Source organism: Trachurus trachurus (genome assembly GCF_905171665.1).
Source record: "Trachurus trachurus genome assembly, chromosome: 16".
NCBI lineage: Eukaryota > Metazoa > Chordata > Actinopteri > Carangiformes > Carangidae > Trachurus > Trachurus trachurus.
The window spans coordinates 14,906,541-14,927,461 of NC_139902.1; the positions used below are offsets into that span (position 1 = coordinate 14,906,541).

Consider the following 20,921-nt stretch of genomic DNA (forward strand, 5'->3'; position numbering starts at 1 on the left):
TACTTGTGGTGAAGGGGGGCTATTTACAGGGCCTGTGCCCCCTCTGTTTTGGTTGGATGACGTCACACATTCCTGCTCATGAAGCAAACACACACACACACAGTGACCCCCTCTACACTGTGTCCTGACCCTGACTTAAATGAGACTGCGTTGGGGTACGGTGGGATGAACTCATACAATGTGAATGGAGGAAAAAATAGACTTTATCTCCCTGCAACCACACAGGAACACATTGTATTTGTGTTTATTTATATTGTCTGACAGGCCTGGTTGATGTGAGAAAATATGGAGTCAGTATGTGGATGGAGCCTCTAGGCTGCTGCCGGTGCTTTAATTAAAACAGAGGGTTTATAGGGCACTGCCTGTCTGTATGTTTAGGAAACAGTCACCATAGTACAACCTTCCCTTCAAGCAGGAGGCTTAACTTGCTTTACTTCTTTTTCCTCACACATTCAGAAAAACAGATGAGAGATTTATTGTTCTCTGGGACCTGATGCCGGTATATTTGAAAGAAGAGAGCAGGAACTAAGACAATCTTATAAATTGGGATTCACTAGCATGCATTAACAGAAAGGTGTTTCCTACATACCCTCATGTCCAACATGTCACAAATCTTATGTTTGCATCATCTAGTGAGGTGATTTCAAACATGTGCTAACAACAGCAGGGGGTTTGGAAAACGTGAGATCATTGGTTTTCACAGGTTACATTAATAGGCCCAGTTGTGATTTAAGCACAACATGAATGGCCAAAAAAAAAAAAAGCACTAGAGCAATTTGATTTATAGGCCACATGTCCAGTTTTACTTACCATCTTGGAGGTGGGCTATAGAGGAGCTATCAAACAGCTCATTCATAAAATATTCTCAGTCAAACAGTGATGATGTCATGTCAATAACTAATATTTTCCTCCTTATTGTCAGTCTTTCATTGGAGTGTCTTCTCTTGTAGCATTGGAAACAAGCAGTCAATCCAGCAGTAGGCTACCCATCATATCAGAGGGCTTTATAGGCAAATACACAATATACAACACACTCCAAACTTAAGACTGTTGATTAGGTATCTAACAGTTTGTTATACTGCCAAAAGCTGTCAAGGCAAATACATTTGCATAAAAGCATATTCAGTGGTAAGGCCTTTACTTTGAGAGAGCTGCAGCCCTGAGGAAGAGATAACCGCTGAGTGATTAGTGCTTGGCAGCAGCGGCTCTGGGTGGATGCAAAATATTTTATTTAGATTTGTTTACAAAACAGTAATAAAGCTCTAGATAAGAAGTGAGGATGAGGAAAATACTCACTACCTCAATGTTGAGACACTTTTATACAATTTTACACAATATGGGCAGCGAATGCAAACAGAATATTTACTGTACATAAATCCCTTTGAGGACAAAACATGTCACAAGTCACAACCGTGTGTTATTTTGCACAACATTGGCTTGTGTTGTGATTTTACAATCATACAAGGCCAAGAAGGACTGTTACTATGGAGAAGTACAGTCAATAAATGAGTAATTTTGGCAAGTGTAGGGCCTTCAGATACATGCCAGGAGTTTAGCTTTATCCTCATCACAATTAAAGGACTAGTGAAAATCTGCTTATACAATGAGCTCACGCAAAAAATATTCACGGATGACCAAATTACCAGCCTTGAGGTCAGCCTCCGAGATAATGAGCTGTGGCATTACCGCGTCGTCCTGTGAGAATACACAACCCAATCCAGGGACTGGACTGGTGCAGCGGAGGGTGACTCCGACTGCGTTGTGCACCCCACCCTTTCTCTCTTTCTTTCTTCTTTTTTTTTTTTCCACCAGCAGAGTTGCTCAAGAGGAAGGGGAGTGCTTTTCTTTACCTCCTCTTAGACAAATCATGCTGTACATCTAATGTGTAAGAAAGACTATGACTGTGGTCTGAAGAGAAAGTGAGTCACAGTGGAATACTGTTGCCTATTCAATATCCCTAGTTGTCATGGAAACTGCAGAGCTGACGAAAAGTGTTAAATGACTTCAGGGGCTGCCAGTGACAAAATAAATTATTAGAGGAAATGCATCAGTACAGCTTAGACCTCTTTTTTCTTACAAAAGAAAACCGTTCAGAAATCTCCTAGTTTTCTATTTATTCAAACGTGTGGTAACTTCATCCTGGGAAGAATTCCCTGGCATTTCTGAGCCGCCTAAAAATGGCTTTGCTTTGCTTTGCTGCTGCTGCAGCTTTCAATGACACAGCAACTTCAGCTTATTGTTCAGGTCAGCTCAAGTTCAGACCTGTTTATTAGCTGTGCTACTAAGCAGCAAACTGAAAAGGAGGTAGTCAAAACTAAAAAAAAAAAAAAAAGAAGAAGACAGAAAGGGGAAGAGGTGGGGGGTTAAAATCTATTTTAACTTACTACATACAGCCCATCTGAATGTGTGAAAGAAAACATGGCACAGAGAAAGATGAGGCCACATAAGATATATGCCTGTCTATCTTTGTCTTGTACTCACAAAATCACTTTGTTTCGTGCTGCGACAGCATCTCATTTAGATAAAAATTGTCTGAATCAGTGAATAACTAACACAGCTTTAGCCCTTTGCTCCCCTTCTCTTATTCCTGGTTTCTCTTCCTGTTATTCTGTGTCTCTTGAGAACCTTTTCCTGTCACCTGATGGTCAGATACAGCTGAGGAATATTTAAAAAAAAAAAAAAAAAAAAAAAAAAGGAAAAGAAAAGAAAAGAAAAATGGGGTGGATCAGAAGGGAAAGTTGTGCTATCCCCTCCTGTCCACATTTTTATATTCATCATGTTTAAACGAAAAATAAAGCAGCCTTCGTTTATTCGCATAATAAGATACAGAATGATTTTGTTAGTAACATGATGAGTGTGTTCATGCCATAAAAATTCAAGCACTGCCTCAAACTGAAGCTGACTTTGCAAAACTGACACGTGCATCTCACTTTTCAAAGAGACTCTAGTTCTTGTTCATTCTCACACTGGTTCCAGACAAAATACGAGACTGTGAGAGAGTGTGTAGCTGCTGAAACTCTAGGATCAAGAGATAGACGTGGGCACGGCAAGTCGTGAAAGACAAATGCTTGTACACATCAGAAAAACTGTGTTCTCACACAGCCCTTTAAAGAGGCAGGTCAGTGGGCGTACACACACGGATACGTTTCAGTGCCGCTGGCTCAGGACAGTGCGCTAATGGCTGAGTCATGTTGGCCCTGATGTTGACACATAGGCAGTGAGCTGATGAATGGGCGCAGGCAGCGTAAGCAAGAGGATGACCATGATGTGGTCAGATGTCTCTAAACAGATCTTCTGATGATGACGGGTTCCCAGAGGCAGACACACAGTGGCCCATGTATGGCGCTCAGGCGACAGATAACGGCTAAAAACGGCACCAGAGGTGGAGACAAACTCCGATAAGGCAGATCATGAGTGCGTGACTCAGCCGAGACACCGGGCAGACACAGGCATATGGCAGACACGGAGGTGTGAAGTTGTGGTTTTGGGTGTGATGCTAGAAGGGGGTGGGGGGTGGGGGGTGGGAGGGGTGGTGGTGAGAATGCTGACTGGAATTTGAAGTGGTGTTTGGGCTCATGTGAGATTGCCAAAAGGGTCGAACTAAATGAGGGAGGGTGATCTGAAAGAGACAGGTGCTAAATCTCACTTGGCAATTTATAAAAAAAAAATAAGGCACAGAAGAAAAAGAGAGAAACTCGCTGCTCCTTGAGACTTTTATTAAAAAACAGGAAAATATAAATAAAATGTCTTAGTTTGGACATATTTACACTGACGTCTCCCTGTGCCGAATCACTCATCGTCGGTAGCGGTGGTGGTGGACGCCCCAAACGTCACTCGTCGACGAGGAGGTTGACGAGGGCGGTCCTCGGGGAGAGGATGGCTCTCTTGATGCTGCGCTCGCTGAGAAACTTCTGTCCAAGAGGGCTCTCCAAGATCAGCTGCTGCACCCGCGCCGTGTCTTTGGACGCCTGCAGCGGCACCGTCACCGTCCCACAGGCCTGGTTGTTTATCTGAGTGTGAGAATCAGGAGGTAAACACAGAAGTTACGGTCCGGTCTCTATCAGACAAAAGGCTCAGCCATGTCAAGCTGTAAAACCAAAGTCTGTGCCGTGTGACATAAAAGTCCCAAAATAACAAGACTCCACCTCCGCCTCCACATATACACATAGTTAGTGGTAGGTATGGGAAGGGCACTCACGTCTTGTATGTTTAGAAACAAGTGTATTTTGTGCGCAGAGCGAATGCGATCATGTCTCTGGAAGTGGTTGAAAATTAATGGGGTGTGTGTGTGTGTGTGTGTGTGTGTGTGTGTGCGTGTGTTCGTGTGTGTGTGCCTGAGGCCGCACAGCCTTGGCCTCCCGTTCTGGGACAAACCCAACGACGTGATTAGAGGACAGAGGGACTGAGGTCGTCTCCACAGGGCTGAGGACGCCCACAACAGAGAGCTCAGTCTGAAGTAAAAACCAACATCATCATCATCATCATCATCATCATCGACCAGTGGGAGCTCAGATATATGCAGTGTGTGTGTCCGTGTGTGTGTGTCCGTGTGTGTGTGGAGAGGGTGTGTGTGGGATTTATGAGTTTTGTGTAAGAGACAAGAAAAGACAAGAAAAAGAGGTAAATAAGAATGCAGAAAGGAAAATGTGTAAAGGAGTGTTATTTTCACTCGCAGGCAACGCATATGGGTTGGTAGAGAAATGCAGACAGACACACACACACACACACACACACACACACACACACGCATGCACGCACGCACACGTGTAACACTCTCCTGGTTTTGTCTCTGCTTCAGCACAGAGGGAGAATTCAACAAGTGAAAGACAGGTGCTGTTAGTCAGCTGACTGTGCTGTCATCACATATCACCTCTGTGAGTGTGTGTGTGTGTGTGTGTGTGTGTGTGTGTGTGTGTGTGTGTGTGTGTGTGTGTGTGTGTGTGTGTGTGTGTGTGTGTGTGTGTGTGTGTGTGTGTTTGTGTGTGTGTGAGGGATTAGGGGTTGTTCTCTCATGGGGTATAACCTGCTTGGGAGATCAGTCAGATTAAATCAGTTTGAGCTTTTATCTATGAACTGAGTCAGTGTTTGTCCCAATGTGAAGACTGACACATGTGTCTCTGTGTGTGTACTGTACATGTGTGTTTGTGTGCATCCATGCATCAGTGTGAGCATGTGTGATGTCTACGTCTGATCCAGGTTGATTTTTCTGAACCTTTCCATCACAGCTGGATACTCCCTCTGATTGTCTGTACGCCTTTGAAAAGTGCTCTTACACAAACACAACCCCCCACCACCACACAAACACACACACACACACACACACACACACTTTCATTCCTGATGATGACACACACTGCCAAACTGAGGGCTTTCACCATTTGTGTGATTGAAGCTCACAGGCAGAAAAAAAGCACAAGAAATGAGAGTAAGAGAGTCAGGAATAACACCGTGTCTCCGCTCCTGGCTTTTAATTATTGACCCACTTGTCTTTTTAGCTTAAAGCCTGCCACTTGACATGTGGATGCATAAACACACTCAAGCACACACACATGCACACACAAGCACACTCACACACACACACACACACAGAGGGTAATCATAGGCTCTCTTGAAAATTACAGACTATGAATGAAATCATGGACCTAAGACTTTGGGTTCAAGAGTATAGTTTGAGTGAAAATGCCAGCGGATGCAAGAGAGACTGTGTGTGCATATACCTATTAATAAAGTTATGTATAAATAATGAGCCAAGTGCAGTCACTGAGCGGAAACCTTTTATCTTCAAAATTAAAAAATGAGAGAAATTAGAGCTCTGTTTAAGAGCCTCGTTTTGAGCTTTTTTTCCTTGTGTGTGTTCAGACCGCACCATACCGATCTAAAAGACGACAACGTTGTGTGCTAATGGAGCGTCATGTGAGTGTGGGAGTGGTCCTACCAGCACAGACAGCTCCACAAAGTCGGGGGCCTTCAGGTAGTCAGGGTCCACAGTCGGCCATGACTGCTGCAGGACGTCTCGTCCCTGCTGGAGCAGCGGGCTGAGGGGGTTTTTCACCTGGCAAAGCCCTGGGGGAGGGGGGCAGGAGGAAACACAGAGAGGGGCATTAGTTGACAATCCAACACAGTGACACACTAAGGAGCTGGTCTCATGTGCTGAGGAACAGAGGAAAAAAAAAAGCAACTACACACCTTTCTCAGCCGAGGAGGAGGAAGGAAAACGTTTGAAAATAGACGAGAACAATGTGAACTCATTGTCTCCGAGTGCAACGAGCCAAGAAAATGACTTTTCTGTTGCTTTTTACCCAGTTTGTTTCTCTGTATGTTGAGAAAAAAAATATCTCGAGGAGGGGTCAAACAATCCAGCTATCCCACCACCACCAACCCCCCCGCCCCCTCCTGCCCCCGTCCTCCTGACTCTCAGTTAAACCAGTGAGTGTACATCCCACTGGAGGCACAAGGGAAGGATGTGAACTTCCTCTATCCTGCCCCGTGTGTGTGTGTGTGTAAAATTACTAACAACAACGAGTGAGAGTTAGCAGATGCACAACGTGACTGAGTGCAGCAGGGGTCACGTGCCCTCACCAGCATGTCCTGTTTATATGCCAGGATTAAAACCACGTACGAGTGCGACCGAACCGCACACAAGCAGCTTATTAAAAACACTCGCTCCTCTCTTCCCCCTCGGCGGCGGTCCGTCAGATTTTCCTGACCCGGCCTATCAGCTGGACCATGTGTTTTTCCGGAACTTCTATTCTCTCTCAGCTGTGTGCAGAAACCTTGTGTACGTGTGTCATCAACAATAAGGGGATGTCCTCCAGGCCAGCGCGGGGGCAAGCTTCTATACGAGGCCTGAAAAATGACACTACACCTTCCTCCCTATTGTTTGTCGCCTGCTATAGGTCAAGAGCTCTTGATACTGCTTTCAGTTTCATATGATGGACGGCGTGTGTGTGCGTTTCAGATAACAGGTACTGCGGCGCGTTTGTTAAAGTCTCAATGACAGGTTTCACTCATTGACTTCACTGTGGATTACATCACTGCGGGGCGTTCACTTGCATTAGATAAGCAGCAGAGTCAACATTACGTTTATCTGAGGCAACTTCCTCTTGCGGTCATCAAAAATGCACTTAAATTACCACAAACTTTACACAATTCCACCATTGTGACATCATGAGGCGCTCCCATTAAGATTCTTATTCTATAGATAAAAGAAATGTAATGAAATCATCAGTCTGCAGTCCATGTGCTTCAGGCCGACTCTTTTGTGCATACAATGTGTGCATCTGCACGAGGGTAATATTTATTATTTATGAATAGTTTGCTTGTTTTCCCACCTGCCCAAAGTTCAGAGGCCAGGTGAGGGGCCAAGGGCGCCGTCATCATCACCAGTGCAGCCAGAGCCTCCTCATACTCCAAACTGTGCTGCACCACCTTGACTGTGGCACTCTGAACACACACAAACACACAGTGAGAGAAATGTGATGTGTTGTTAAGTAATAAAGGATAAGAGAGTGTCTTTATTTCCAGATACCAGACGGCAACACTCACACTCAGTGTGTTGGTAAATCCCATCAGACGAGAAATGGCTGCATTGAAAAGGAAGTCCTCGGTGAAGTGAGATGTCACCTAAAAATATATAAAAATACAATCAATAAAATGTATATGAAACACTCAATTAAACAGAAAAAAACTCAGCCTGAGGCTTTTTGTTCTGGTTTTGTTACTGGGCATAAAAATGTTTTCAGACAGGTGGACTGTGTCTCCTCTGTGTCTGTCAAATAAAGGCTTCAAATGCCTCGGAAAAATAATAATAGAAAGATAAAAGACAGAAAACAATGACAGTAGCCTCCTCTGTGTTATCGCCGTGTGTACCAACAGAAGGCACACACCGTGTCAGCATTCCCCTGCTTAGCCCTCTGGGAAGAAAAACCCATTTGGGAAGGGCCTGAGGGAGGAGGAGGTCGATGACCGAGGCTTTTCTGAGGGACGGATCAAAGGACAGCCTCGGCTTTGGGGGCTTATGGCAAACAGCCTGAGGTCCTTTAAAAGCTCCGGCCCTTAGGGGTGGAGAGAACGAATCAAACCTGGCAGCCAAAGGAGGCTATTTATAAAGTGTGAAAGAGACCAAGTGGATTTAAAATCAATTTCCATCCCCTTCTTTTACTCTTTACTCTGGGGGTTTCAGGTTGCGACGGATGTTCGGCATTGGCTCGAAAGGGCTGGAGCTCCGGACTATGCACCGGCGTGGCTGTGTGATGAGTGACATGTTACCTTGAAGTCAAGCCATCACACAGTACCCTCCGACTTCGTGTCTCAGTTTCCAAACGCACAGTGTAGTGCAGGATAAAGGAAATTAGATATCTAATACTGCACATTTAAAAACAAAACAAACATAAATAGCAAGCTGGAAAATTCAGTTCAATTCAATGCAGCTGAACACTTGACAGCTGTGAAAAGCTGAGATTTTAAAAATGGCTCCATTTGTGACCCCTACTGGTCAGAGCTGTTGTAATAAATCACTGTTACATAATGACACATTTTCAGCCATTCATTCGTGATGGAAACCCGTGTGAGGCTACGGCGTGGTCGCCACCTCTTGAATAGCGTAATTCTTGTTCTCCCAGATCTTTTTAGCCTCTGCCAGCTCCTTCTTCTTCAGCAGGGAGGGGTTGGGGAAATCTCCGAGTTGGCGAGCGCCCCTCAGCTTGGTCACCAGCTGCCATAATCGAGACTGCCACCGCAGGACCCCGGGAAGCGCGTCCGCTGAAGTGGCCAACACACACAGATGCAGACAAAAAGGGATATTTTGACACAGTGTGGGAGAAACTGCTTTTACGAATTAAAACTAATCAATGTATTTGTTTGAGAAGGCCGTTTGTGGCATAAACGTAGGTAAAGTTTTGGCTTAACGCTCACTCTTGACATTCCACAGGATGTCCTGCTCGGGCGGTGCGGCGTAAAGGATGTAAAGTCGAACCGTGTCCACGCCGTACTGCTTCACCACCTCTTGGGGGTCCAGGCCGTTGTGTTTTGACTTGCTCATCTTCTCCCACGTCACCTCAATATCACCACCGCCCAACGCCACCGGCTCCTTACCTAGAATCAGATTAGGAGCCGCGGATCAGAGACAAATGGACAAAGTGCAGTACTCTAGCAGTCGTCTCCCCATTTAGTATCACTGGCTACTAAAGCATATTGAAAATCCTATCTTAATTTATATCTGTCATTTGGATTGCTTCCCATTAGCGTTTAGTAGAAGATAGAAAAGAGAAAATGACTGTATGTAAGAACGAGTCAATCTGAGCCACTAACACCAGGATCAAGATGCTTCCCTTCCCCATGAGCCTCCAATATCTTGTGTTTATCCCGTTACCAAGCAATACAGAGAGGCTGGAAATCTGTGGGCATGAAGTCAATTTCAAGAGGATTCTTCGAAAGCTTTCTTGTGATTTGACTTTTGTCAAGAGGAGCTGGTTCACGTGTAATTAATTGGGGCAAAGCTGTGAAGCACAAAGCAGAGAGGGATCCCTATCAGAGGCACAAAGAGAAGAGGTGAGATACTGGTGTCATTACATGCTACCATAAAAAGAGGAAAAATGTTTTTCCTTTGACAGCGTCTCCTGTGAAATTTCTGCCTTTGTGAGTTTTTTTTTTTTTTTATCTGGCAGACCCTCATAGCAGCACGCCCCCTCCTCTGTGTGCTGTAAGGTGTATTTTGGTAGTATGTACCTGTGAAGTCTATTTCTTCTCTCTTTAGGTACTGGCCGCTGTCAGCCAGTTTGAAAGTCTGGCCCTTGATCAGACCCTGGACCAGCAGCTTCCGAAACGGCTCCCTGATGGACAGAAGTAGGGCTCATTAACAAACATACACAAAAAATGTCCGTGTGCAGTGAGAGCAGCTGATAAACCGCCGCGTAACTCCACCTGTGAGCCACCAGACTCTGGTCCCTGCAGAAGTGACAGAGGAAGCGAGCGTAGTACAGATGCATGACGGCGTGCTCCTTCCCTCCGATGTACACGTCCACGGGCAGCCAGTGATCCGCCAGTTCGCGTCCGAAAGGCCTGAAGAGGACACACAGGTGAAATGTTAAAAACGTAGCAGCAAGTGTGAGAGAGTTGAAGCGTCGCCGTGGGTGGGAGATTTTTGAAGATCTTAGCAAAGTGGTCATTTGTGGAGTCTTAGTTTTTGTACTGCAGTTCGTCCAGATCATTTGTCCGTGTCGAGTACTGACATCTTTTTTCTCTCCTTACATTTTCTGCATAAGAACTTTAAGAAAAGACTTTTTAATTCGCCCATGGAGGTTTTCACTGCTCCATCCAACAACTCTTTTCTCATTTTATTCAGAGAAAACTGCTAATTAGATAAATAGCAGACTTTAAGCAGAGACAGGCAAAATATTTACTGTTAACCTGCAACACAACAAATAATTAGTACATTATTGTCACATTTGACAGCCATTTCGTTTATGATCAATTGCATGTTGAATGTTTTTGCTAATTTGACAGATTTTAACAGTTCATCAGACATGTCGCTACAAATTGTCATCCTCCCTCTCCAGCCAACCAACAACCTCTGACGTCACACACAGATTTATATAAACTTCTCATCTGATATTTAATTGTTTCTAAGGCAAATATCAATAAGTTATAATTAACTTATATAAATCATAAGTTCCCACCGGACAGATTAAGAAATGTTCAGAGCAAGTTAGTGATCTTTGATCTCCACCAATGTGGCTACGTGTTGGACTGTATAATATATGGGCACTGAAGTTTTCACTTCAACTGTTTGCTTTTTAAAGTCCCTGATTATCAAAGTCAAGATAAACAGATCTGGAAAAAATTAAGAGACCACTCCCAAAATGATAAATTTCTCTGGTTTTACTATTTATAGGTATGTGTTTGAGTAAAATTAAATTTTAAAAAATTGTTTTATTCTATCAACTATCGACAACATTTCTCCCCAAAATTGAAATAAAAATATTGTCATTTTTTTTTTATTGGCTGAAATGACATCTAGCCAAAGAGTCTTTTCAGACCTTGAATAATAATAATGCAAAGAAAACATGTTCATATTTATTCCTAAACAACACAGCAAGAATATTTTAACTCCGGAAGAGTTTATAAATCAGTTTTTGTAGGATAATGTCAATGTTTAATCCCAGCAGTGGTTTTTATAATCTTCCTATAATATCAGATGTGGTTCAGGTGATGACCTCATCAGTGTCTCATTAAGTAGAATGAGTTGTGTTTGTGTTGGTGTTTAAAAGGGAAAAGAAAAGAATGACTGTCATACATGTAGAGATGCTTTTAAGAAACATTTGTGAAAGTGGTCTCTTATTTTTTTCCAGTGCTGTACTTTACCATTGGGACCATATTCTCTCCAAGAAACACAAACACTGCATGTTTGGAGCTGTTGGTATTTGATTTAATGCCCACACAGTTTTAGCACATTTTCCCAGTGCAATGATTTGTCCATTTCACTCTGCTGTGGTGCATTGTCCCCTCTTTCAATATCTGGAAAATTAATTGTGCTGCTAAATGTAAACCATCTAATCTCGTGCCCATTTTAACTTTATTTTGATGTGTCGACTTTATTATTACAGTCATTTTTATTATTAGATTAATCGGCAAGTGAAGGTAGCAAGGCAGACTTGAAAACCATTTTACCAGATGGCAGCAGACATTATGTGCTTTGTCAGATGTGCGCGCACCATTCCTCTAGGGGGCAGCCTGAATCTGACACACAAAGCATCCAGGGATGAAGCTGACAGAAGCATCCCAAAGCCTCGTCTCTTACTGGCTTCACACTCGCAGGAAGAAAAAAAAAAAAAAAAAAGGTACTGTGTGTTTAAAGTTCATCTCTGAAGACTCCCTCTGTGCTCAGCTTCTCATGGCAACAGTTAAGTAACGATTTCAACGCAGGAAGCAGCGTGTGGTTAGACTGCCTTGTTGCCACGGTGGTCAGCAGACGCAGGGGTTCCACCTACAGTAATGATGCTTTTTGGGGACAGTCTGCTATCTCTGTGCGCCACCTTTCACACCAGTCATTACTCTCCTCCCCACCTCTCTGCCTCTCTGCCTCTCTGCCTCTCGCCCTCCGTCTCTGGCTGATGGTGTCTACGGATAATTGAACCGGGGGAAAAAGAGTTATGAACTCAAAAGGCTGAAAATAATTTAGCCTGTTAGTTGGCACCAGGCCAGGGGGGAATCTAATACATAACCACACATACACACACACATATACACACTTTACACCCTGTTCCCATTTCCGTCCTCTTACTTTGCTACTTTCAGCATCTCTTGCGCACATAAGTCTCAGCAGGCCGACTGAAATGCACAAATAGTGTAATTGCTTTTTCTGTTGTGTTATAATCTGTCCCGCTAAGAAAAGTGATGGCGAGAGCAAGCGCCCCGCCCCTTTAAAAGCAGCTTTACAGCTAGGTCAGGGCGCCGGGAAATTAATCTCTTTTGTTAAGCTTAGGGTATCGCCACCATCCCAGCAGGTGACAGCCACGGCTCCATAATCTCTATTGGCAGGGAATTCAACTTTCAGGCGAGTGTGTATGTGTGTGTGTGTGTGTGTGTGTGTGTGTGTGTGTGTGTGTGTGTGTGTGTGTGTGTGTGTGTGTGTGTGTGTGTGTGTGTGTGTGTGTGTGTGTGTGTCAGGCAGTACACACACGTTTGAAATGGGTTAAGTGGCAAAGAGCGGGTGATCTTACGCTGAGTATAATTATGTGTTTTGAGTGTAACTTTCAGAGAGCAGTGTGGAAGTGTGGGTGGGAGGCATGAGAGGAAATCAAGTTTGTATTATTTAGTAAAGATTATATAAAGAAAAAAATATTTTTCAGGATCCTCTGCACAACTTTCTTTTCTTCTCATTTCATTTTGATTCCAACACAGGGTGAGAATAAGATGTGTGCTAAAAAAAATCTGTCACAGAAAAAAGGTGTAAGAGGAAAAAGCAAATATATGAGTGATTCTCTGAGGACATGTAGGCTACGTACCGGTCTGTGTTATGAGGGTCGGTGTATCTGAAGTAATACCAGGCTGAGTCCACAAATGTGTCCATGGTGTCGGTCTCCCTCCTCGCTGGGCCTTTACATCTGACAGCAGAGAGAGAGAAAAAAAAGAGAGAGTCAGGAGAGGCCGCACACAAATCAATATTAGGCCGACAAACTAAAAGCGAACAAACGAATGATCCTTGTTTGTATGCTTAGAGAAATGGCACATTATGTGATTTGTCTATGTGTGTGTGTGAGTGTGTGAGTGTAAAGCTGGCTCCATCTGGCTGTGGGGGTCATGTCCCTGTAGGGAAGCCAAGCCGAAGCCAGACTGGCACCGGAGCTCTGTTCCTGTGCCCTGACTAACAGGCTGAGCTAACAGGGAGCGGACTGGCAGGCCCAACACATGATCGTGTGTTTGTGTTGGAAATGCCACCTTGCACCCCCTTCCCGTCCAAGCCAAACAGCGCTTTGGGTACGTGACGCGAATCTGCCAGCATCACTTTCGCAGTGGAGGAGAGGACGTCCGCAAAGACACGGGAAAAAGAGTTTTTTTCTTTCAGATTTAAAGCGCTTAATGGAACAGTGAAAGCGTCTGCCTTTTACTATATAATGAGTCTCAGTAGAGTTGAAATCAGTGTCCCAGAAAGATAAACAGAGAAGCAGCTCTGAGCTTTGCTACAGCGTGTGCAACAGAGCAGGTATCGTCTTCCTGGACCTTATGGGATGTCTCTGTTTCGTCTCTCTGTGTCTCTGTCTGACGTTTTCACTCGGAACAAACATTTGTATCGCAGTGTTTTTGATCCAACGCGCTGTCGAACACACAGACACACACACATCAAGAGGCAAAACCCCTCGATCACCTAATATACCAGTCTATAATAAGGCTGTGATGATGAGGTAAGAGCTGAGCGTCGCCTAGCAACAGGGCTAAGGTGTAGCAAGGTTAATATTTGGAAGCCAGGTGTTGATTCTTACAATGAAAACCCAGCAGCAGCATAACGAAGCCCGTTAACGCCACAAAAGGAGCCAAAAATAGAAATCTCTCAAAGAATCTGGAAAACGGAGCTTGAGCAACTAAGATGTCTCACCTCATCTCTCTGACCAATCACAGGCCAGATTGTAGCAATTTGACTGACAGCTGACACCAGCTACAGTCACACCACATGACACACACACACAGACAGGTGTGTAAGTGCAGCCGGCCCTTCACGAAACCGTGAAAAGAGCAAAACGCCTCAACTGAGAAACTGAATCTGAAGCAACCTGTGTGCACGAGTGTGTGTGTGTGCACGAGTGTTCGCAGGATGAGCCAGAAAGAGCCAAAAGGCTCTCAAACAGATGAGACAAGAGAGGCAGCTGCCCACTCCACCAAGCCTCTATTCCCATGGAAAATAGCCCTCCATCTGCTGTGTGTCGGCGTCGCTGCAAAATGTGTGTGTGTGTGCTTTGCTTACTCGCTTTACCTGCAAATTCATGGAACAAACACACACACTTTAGCGTGCACACCTTTCCTGGCCAGGCTAAGCTGAGGCAGGGTTCAGTTGGCAGACCAATTTCCAGTGGTGCGCCGGGTCAGAGATGAGACGGGCGCACAGGAAATGACTTCCTCAAGGACGGATGAAACTCCATTTTCTGTCGCCCATCTCTCATCGCTCCGCGCGTCCGTGTTCCACTCAAACTTTAATTGGACATGGTCGACGAGTGAAGAGAACAAATTTCCACAGACACTTAACAACAGAGGGGAGACGGGACGAAGGGGAGATAACGGCGTCTTTTCTGATTATAGCCATCAATCAACCGCTGATGGGAGAAATTATAGTAGCTTTGTGGAAGTGAGTGAACACAATCTGATGACTTGTGCCATCTGCGCCTGAGTGGGCCATTGTTTTAATCAACATGGTGCCAGGATGGTGATTAGTCTTATTCAAAGAGGAATTCCCATGTTAGTTTGTGTGTGTGTGTGTGTGTCTGTGTGTGTAGGGGGATCGTACAGTCGCACAACATTTTCAAATGCATTCTCAGATGTGAATTACCAGTGAGGTGCGTCAGTGTGGGAGTGTGTGAGGTTACGTGTACAAAAGGTAAATGTGTGTGCCTGCATCTGTGTTGTCTCAAGAGGCACAACTGCTTTATGTAACCTCCATCATCATCATCATCATCATCATCTCATGCTGCTCCTGTCACAGATGCCACTCATTACGTAACCCCCGTCAGAACAAAAGTATTAATCACACAATTCACAGGCTCTCGCTGCTCTCGCTGCTCTCTGTGTTCTTGTAAAGCTGTCAGTCCTCTCAGCCACACACATGATGACAGCCGCCTCGTTTATGTCAGTGCTGCTGCTCTCCTGAGGAAATACAGGAAGTACAGACAGAGGAGAGGCTGCCACTGGAGAGGGTTTTAACATAATTCAATTCTCACTCTGCAAACACCATAATGGACAGGATCATTTCCCCCAAATCGCTTATGTTGTGCAAAAAAGAAAAAACACTTCCTCCAACCCTCTCTGTGTGTGATTAACATCATACAACATGTTGTAGTGCTCCAGTCGGTGGTGGAGACTCAGAGTCACTTCTGCAGGGTGGCTTGTTCCTTATGGGGTTTTCTATACTCACCAGGACAACACTTTTCAAATAAATAAAAAAAATCAAAATTATACAACATAGAGGACCCTATTTTTATATCCAAGTCAGAATCATCTGTTTAAATTGCCTTCAAGCTGTGTCCAGATCCACCGAAGAAAATAAGTAGTTTCTAATGTTGCTGATTGGAGTTATTGTATAGAGGATGAATCGGCGAATCCAATAAAATTCAGAATGTGTTTTCTCTTTGTTGACTCATTAGTTTTGTGCCAACCATTCACACTTGTGTATCTCTGAGAAAGTGAATAAGCAGATTTTCCCCAAAAGGTCAAATTATTCCTCTACGTACACATTTTTAAAGATTTGTCAGTCTGGGAGATTTAGCAACACTAACTTGTTGGATTTTAAGTGTTTTCATACTTCATATCCTGAGAGTGTTTTATTTTGAAAGGAAGGTAAAAAGTCGACAGATGACTATCTTCTTTAAGACTACCTAATTTAATTGTTGTTTATGAGCTTACAGCTGCGTTCAGTGTCACAAGGTAAATCTTCTGTCTGTATCATTATCTCATACCGTGGTGTCGACTTTGAGTCAAGGCGACTTGAAGAAAATACATTGTTTTTCTTTTCAGCTAATGAGCTGCGGCTGAAAAGCAGAACTAGCAGCTACAGCGCATTGATAATTATATTTAGACAAACAAACATACAGTTAGTTTACCTGCAGCTATTGACACCTGCTTTTTGTGTTGTATGTGATGCATGTTATTCCATAAGTGTCTGTGTGCATTTTAATATTGGGAGATTGCACTGCCATCATAAGAAAATACTATATTAAGTTGTGATTATGTAATAAAAATACACCCATTGGCTATTAGTAACTACAGCATTAACTCCACTGGATCTGGAGAGGGCAGAGTGTGGGCTTGTTGTTGCAAGTCTTTTGGGATATATCTAGTAGATAATAGCTACTGCTGAAGTGGAAATGAAAAAATGAAGACAAAATGCCAAGAAAAAAATCAGATATGATGTTGTTGTATGATAATGAAATGCTAGAATACGAGAAACGCATGTATCGAGATCAAATTGATGCCACCATGAAGCAAACAGATGAGTTTAGGTGGAGGTGTTTATGTGTATTGCTCCAATAAAACATGAAAATAAAGTAATAGTGCATCACAGTGTTCTCACCTCGGACATTTACAGTTGACCCAGTCATGAGCGGCCTCCAAAGGCGACGCCCCCTTTCCCTTGAGAGACGGCAGCTTCGGTAACGTCACTGGTAGTTCTTCTTCGGGGACTGCAACCGGACCACAAGACCCACAATGCACCACAGGGATGGGGGTGCCCCAGTAGCGTTGCCTTGATATCAACCAGTCTCTGAGTTTGGAGCTGGTCAGGTGGCCGCCGACCTTGCGCTCTCTGGCCTTCTGGGTAACGGCGTCGAAGGCGTCCTCTCTGCTGAGGCCAGAGAACTGCAACAGCAACAACAAAAGGACATAAAAGGAGGGTTTAAGCATTTGTTTATTCATATCAAACTCGTCATAGTCCGTTGTATGTTATTGATGACAGTCATAACCTCTTCAGAGTTAATCAAAGTCTGTGTCCCGTCTTGATCGCTTTTCAGCACCGTCCTCCACTTTAGGTTCAGAGCTTGGGCCACGGACAGATCCTCCTCACTACAGTCTGGGATACCTGTCAGACACAGTAAAACAAACACACTGTGGACATACAAAAACACACACACACAGATAATCTTCTCTTGAGAGAGAGAGAGAGAAAAACCCTGTGGTGATGTTAAGCATGTTGTGATGCTGCTAATCGTTAACAATCCCTTGGGTTCCACCTCCACACTCGCTGAGACAAACACCCACTGGTTTCACATCATCACAGCAACAGTAATACTGAAGGATGCAGAGACATGGACATATAATGAATCTAAATGTTAAATTGGGGCAGTATATTTTGCACAAACTTCAAGTCTCTCTCAGGTTTTCAAGGTTTAAAGTACTTTAAACCTTACATATACAGTTTTACACATTATTCAAATGACTACATGTAGATGTCAAGTGTTCCTGTTAGTTTAAGTCTGTAGTATTAAAGAAATAAGTCCAAATTAAAGCTTAGTAATTACAGTATGTGGGTGGTTGCACAACTCACCCACGCGCACACACACACACACACACACACACACATAATAACTCACCAATCACAGTGTCCAAATAGCCATCAAACGCCTCTTTGTGTGAGATGACCAGGGGAACCTCGTGGCCGGTGAACAGGTTGTGCGCAGTGACCTCTGTCAGAGCGTCTGCAGAGCAGAGGGCAGGGGACGTGAGAGAGGCAGCGCCGCTTCCCCCTGGTAGCTCATTATCAACAATCATTAACCGCTGAGATAGAAACCTCAAGGGAATCCCAATTAACATACACTCAGTGAACTTCAACTACTGCAGCCATACCTTGACAGGATGGTTGTTTAGTAAAAGATAATCACATACAAAGCCACAAACATGTGTCCATCGCAGTAATGTATAAAAGAGCACTTCAAATCACACAAATCTTTATTGAGTTGCCACAAACAAATCATATAGGTTTTTCTTTCCTGCCGCATGTGAGGATTGATTTTTCACTACTGCACCGCCTTTGTTAATTAGGTTCTCCTCAATAATGAACACACATAATATCCAAAGGACCGTAACCTTTGCAAATAACCTTTTCAAGTCGTGACAGTCTGCAGGTGTAGAGCCACTTCACCCCTCAAAAAGTAATTAATTAAGTTGCTGCCAGGGTAAAATCTAAAATGTGCATTCTGTCCTCCGCCTTCAAGAGCAGGATATCATACTGTACACCTTGACAGATGAGCCACGGTCAGGCCGGAGTGAAGAGATGCTCACTCACCTCTGCCTGGCTCGAAGGCCTTCCCCAGGGCCGAGCGCGCCGGGCTGCTCCCGTGCAGCAGTCTGTGGGAGGGCAGGATGGCCAGGTAGGCCGCTCCGAACACCGCTTCTGGGGAGGAGCTGTAGGCCGACAGAGTCTCCCCCGTCTCCTCCCCGTTAACCTGAGAGATAATAGAAGAAGCATGTGGGAATCTCTTAGCATCCATATGCCAACAGCTGCGCCGGAGCTGAGTTAATCAGTCAGTCTGTCTCCTCAGTCTGTTACCTACAGGGGTTTATTTTAAAATATCATGTCTTTGCAGCATCTTTGGTTTTGTAATATAAATAAAAGTATTTCAGCGATGAAGCAATGTCATCCTAAAATTATTTAGAGATGAAATGCTCATTGTAGAGGGGGTCAGTGGTAATTATTGTATGTCATGTTATAAAAGACGGGAATTCAATGAAAAGCTCCTGTGACAAGGCATGAAGATATGATATAATATGAGACGAGCAGCAATGCACTCTGATAGAGAAAACCCCCTCCCATTTACACATAGATACAAATACACTAAAGCAATGCAATCTCACATCCTGTAACCATCTTTTTTTTATAGAAATATCATGAAGACTTTCTGAATCAAGAGAATGACTTGAGAAATGTTTTTTCAAATGCTTTCAGAGAGAGTGGATAAATAAGGATCCCAACAGGACACTCAGCGAGCCTTTTGCTACAACTCTGCATGAAGCATCAGATGCACAAAGAAATGTAAATATGGCTCTCTGAAACCTCAATAAAAACTAATTTGTGACATCATCTGTTTGGGTAAATTGCTGCTTGCAGATGGAGGCAGCGAGCGACCAAATGTGAACAACAAAGTGAAGATTTTTCTGTTTCGCTACATGATTTTTAATAGAAGTACTCGTATAAACAGAGGCGTCTATGAATTTAGAATAAAGCAAGCAATCAGCCCTTGTGGAGAACAAGATGAGAAGAGCAACCGGGAAGAAGACACCACAGAGAAACACTTAGCGGTTGAGAAAAATAAAAGCACGGGGGGATGAAGGAACAGAGAGAGAGAGAGAGAGAGAGAGGGCAGCTGAGGTTCACCTTGAGTTTGAAATCGAAGTAGCAGCCGGTGCAGTCGCCGATCCAGTTGGCCTGCATGGCTTTGACACCATACCACTCTGGGAGATCTGCCAGGGCGTCCAGGAGAGGCTGGGAGACAGAGTCAGGGCAAAACACTCAAGTTGGATTTTTTTTTCTTTCTGTCTTTGTACAAGTTTGGAAAGAGCTAATTTTCTATTTAACATTTTTGTGAGAGGGCCACCAGTTCTCTCAAGTACGTGGCTGTCTAGGATCATACAACCGACTCCGGCTCAGCGTGAGCTCCCTTCAAAACCCAGCCAATTTATTTTGACAAAGCAGCAGAGGCGACCAGGTCACATTATGCAGACAAAGAGGGATTTTCAAAAATCCTGACCTCCACTCGCCCTATTTTGCTTGATATCACAAAGCAATCGCCTAAAGTGCACACACACACTTTCTCTGTCTCTCTCTCTTTCTCTCTCTCTCTCACACACACACACACACACACACCAACAACAACAGTTCTTCTGTGTGATTAAAGGAAGCTATGCATATCAACGAGGCTGAGCCTAAAAAGTCACAGCTGGGCTGAAGCCAGAGATGTTAAAAACTCTCCATTTCCTTTTCTAGTCTGTCACAATCTATTACCCACAATCCCCTCCCTCATGATGCCGCTCAGCATGCAGAGCATCATCATGGCCGTATCAATACTAACGTAAACATCAGCTAGAGTCACCGGCAGCGTGACTCAGAATGTGCCAACTCTAGATCTGGTCCAGAGTGGGAGAGAAAAGAGAAACATAAACATTTGCATAATAATCGAGATGTAACTGTTCATGAAATCAAAGCACAAAACAAACCAAGTACAGATTTTTTTATAAAACAAGGAATATTGGACTAAATGTAATCTACATTTTTGGCCCAATGAGCTGCCGTTTACGTGTTGCACAGGTTGATTTGCTTTCACCTTCTGTCCAGATCATCTCAGATCATATCGATGAGGTTTAAGTCTGGATGACTCGTTATGACTACGATATAAGAGTCTAGCTCTTCAGGTCAGGTGAATTTATTCATACCCAGAGGTAGATAGTAGTTCATTTCTTATCATTGTCTTGCTGGAGGGCGAAACCCAGACTAACCAAGATGTCTTCCTTAATTACTTTCCTTTTTTCTCACTATTCTGAGATACATATATATAGTCCTTCCTCCTGTAGCCTAGTGCAGTATTGTTTAGTGTTTCAGTTTGTTCCAGCTCAGTTGAACAGATGAAGACAGAAACCTGTTAGTTAACCAAGATATTAATTCATGAGAAATGCCTGTTCTCTATGAAATGTACAGTGGGGAAAATAAGTATTTGATTCCCTGCCAATTT

The 20,921-nt window shown here is 43.9% G+C and overlaps 1 protein-coding gene across 1 annotated transcript in view; it reads right to left on the reverse strand.

The window, feature by feature from the left end:
- Positions 1-3,699: 3,699 nt before the first annotated feature.
- The window catches only part of lars2 (leucyl-tRNA synthetase 2, mitochondrial), a 30,207-nt gene continuing 12,985 nt past the window's right edge, over positions 3,700-20,921 (reverse strand). Inside the window, exons 8-21 of the mRNA XM_083989045.1 lie at positions 19,571-19,678; positions 18,482-18,641; positions 17,790-17,894; positions 17,163-17,278; positions 16,775-17,058; positions 13,005-13,103; positions 9,922-10,059; positions 9,727-9,830; positions 8,914-9,093; positions 8,591-8,760; positions 7,546-7,623; positions 7,332-7,443; positions 5,936-6,063; positions 3,700-4,010 (exon numbers count right to left, since the gene is read on the reverse strand). Coding sequence (XP_083845171.1) covers positions 3,831-4,010; positions 5,936-6,063; positions 7,332-7,443; positions 7,546-7,623; positions 8,591-8,760; positions 8,914-9,093; positions 9,727-9,830; positions 9,922-10,059; positions 13,005-13,103; positions 16,775-17,058; positions 17,163-17,278; positions 17,790-17,894; positions 18,482-18,641; positions 19,571-19,678 — 1,962 coding nt within the window. The 3' untranslated portion in view covers positions 3,700-3,830. The remainder of the gene's footprint in view (positions 4,011-5,935; positions 6,064-7,331; positions 7,444-7,545; positions 7,624-8,590; positions 8,761-8,913; positions 9,094-9,726; positions 9,831-9,921; positions 10,060-13,004; positions 13,104-16,774; positions 17,059-17,162; positions 17,279-17,789; positions 17,895-18,481; positions 18,642-19,570; positions 19,679-20,921) is intronic.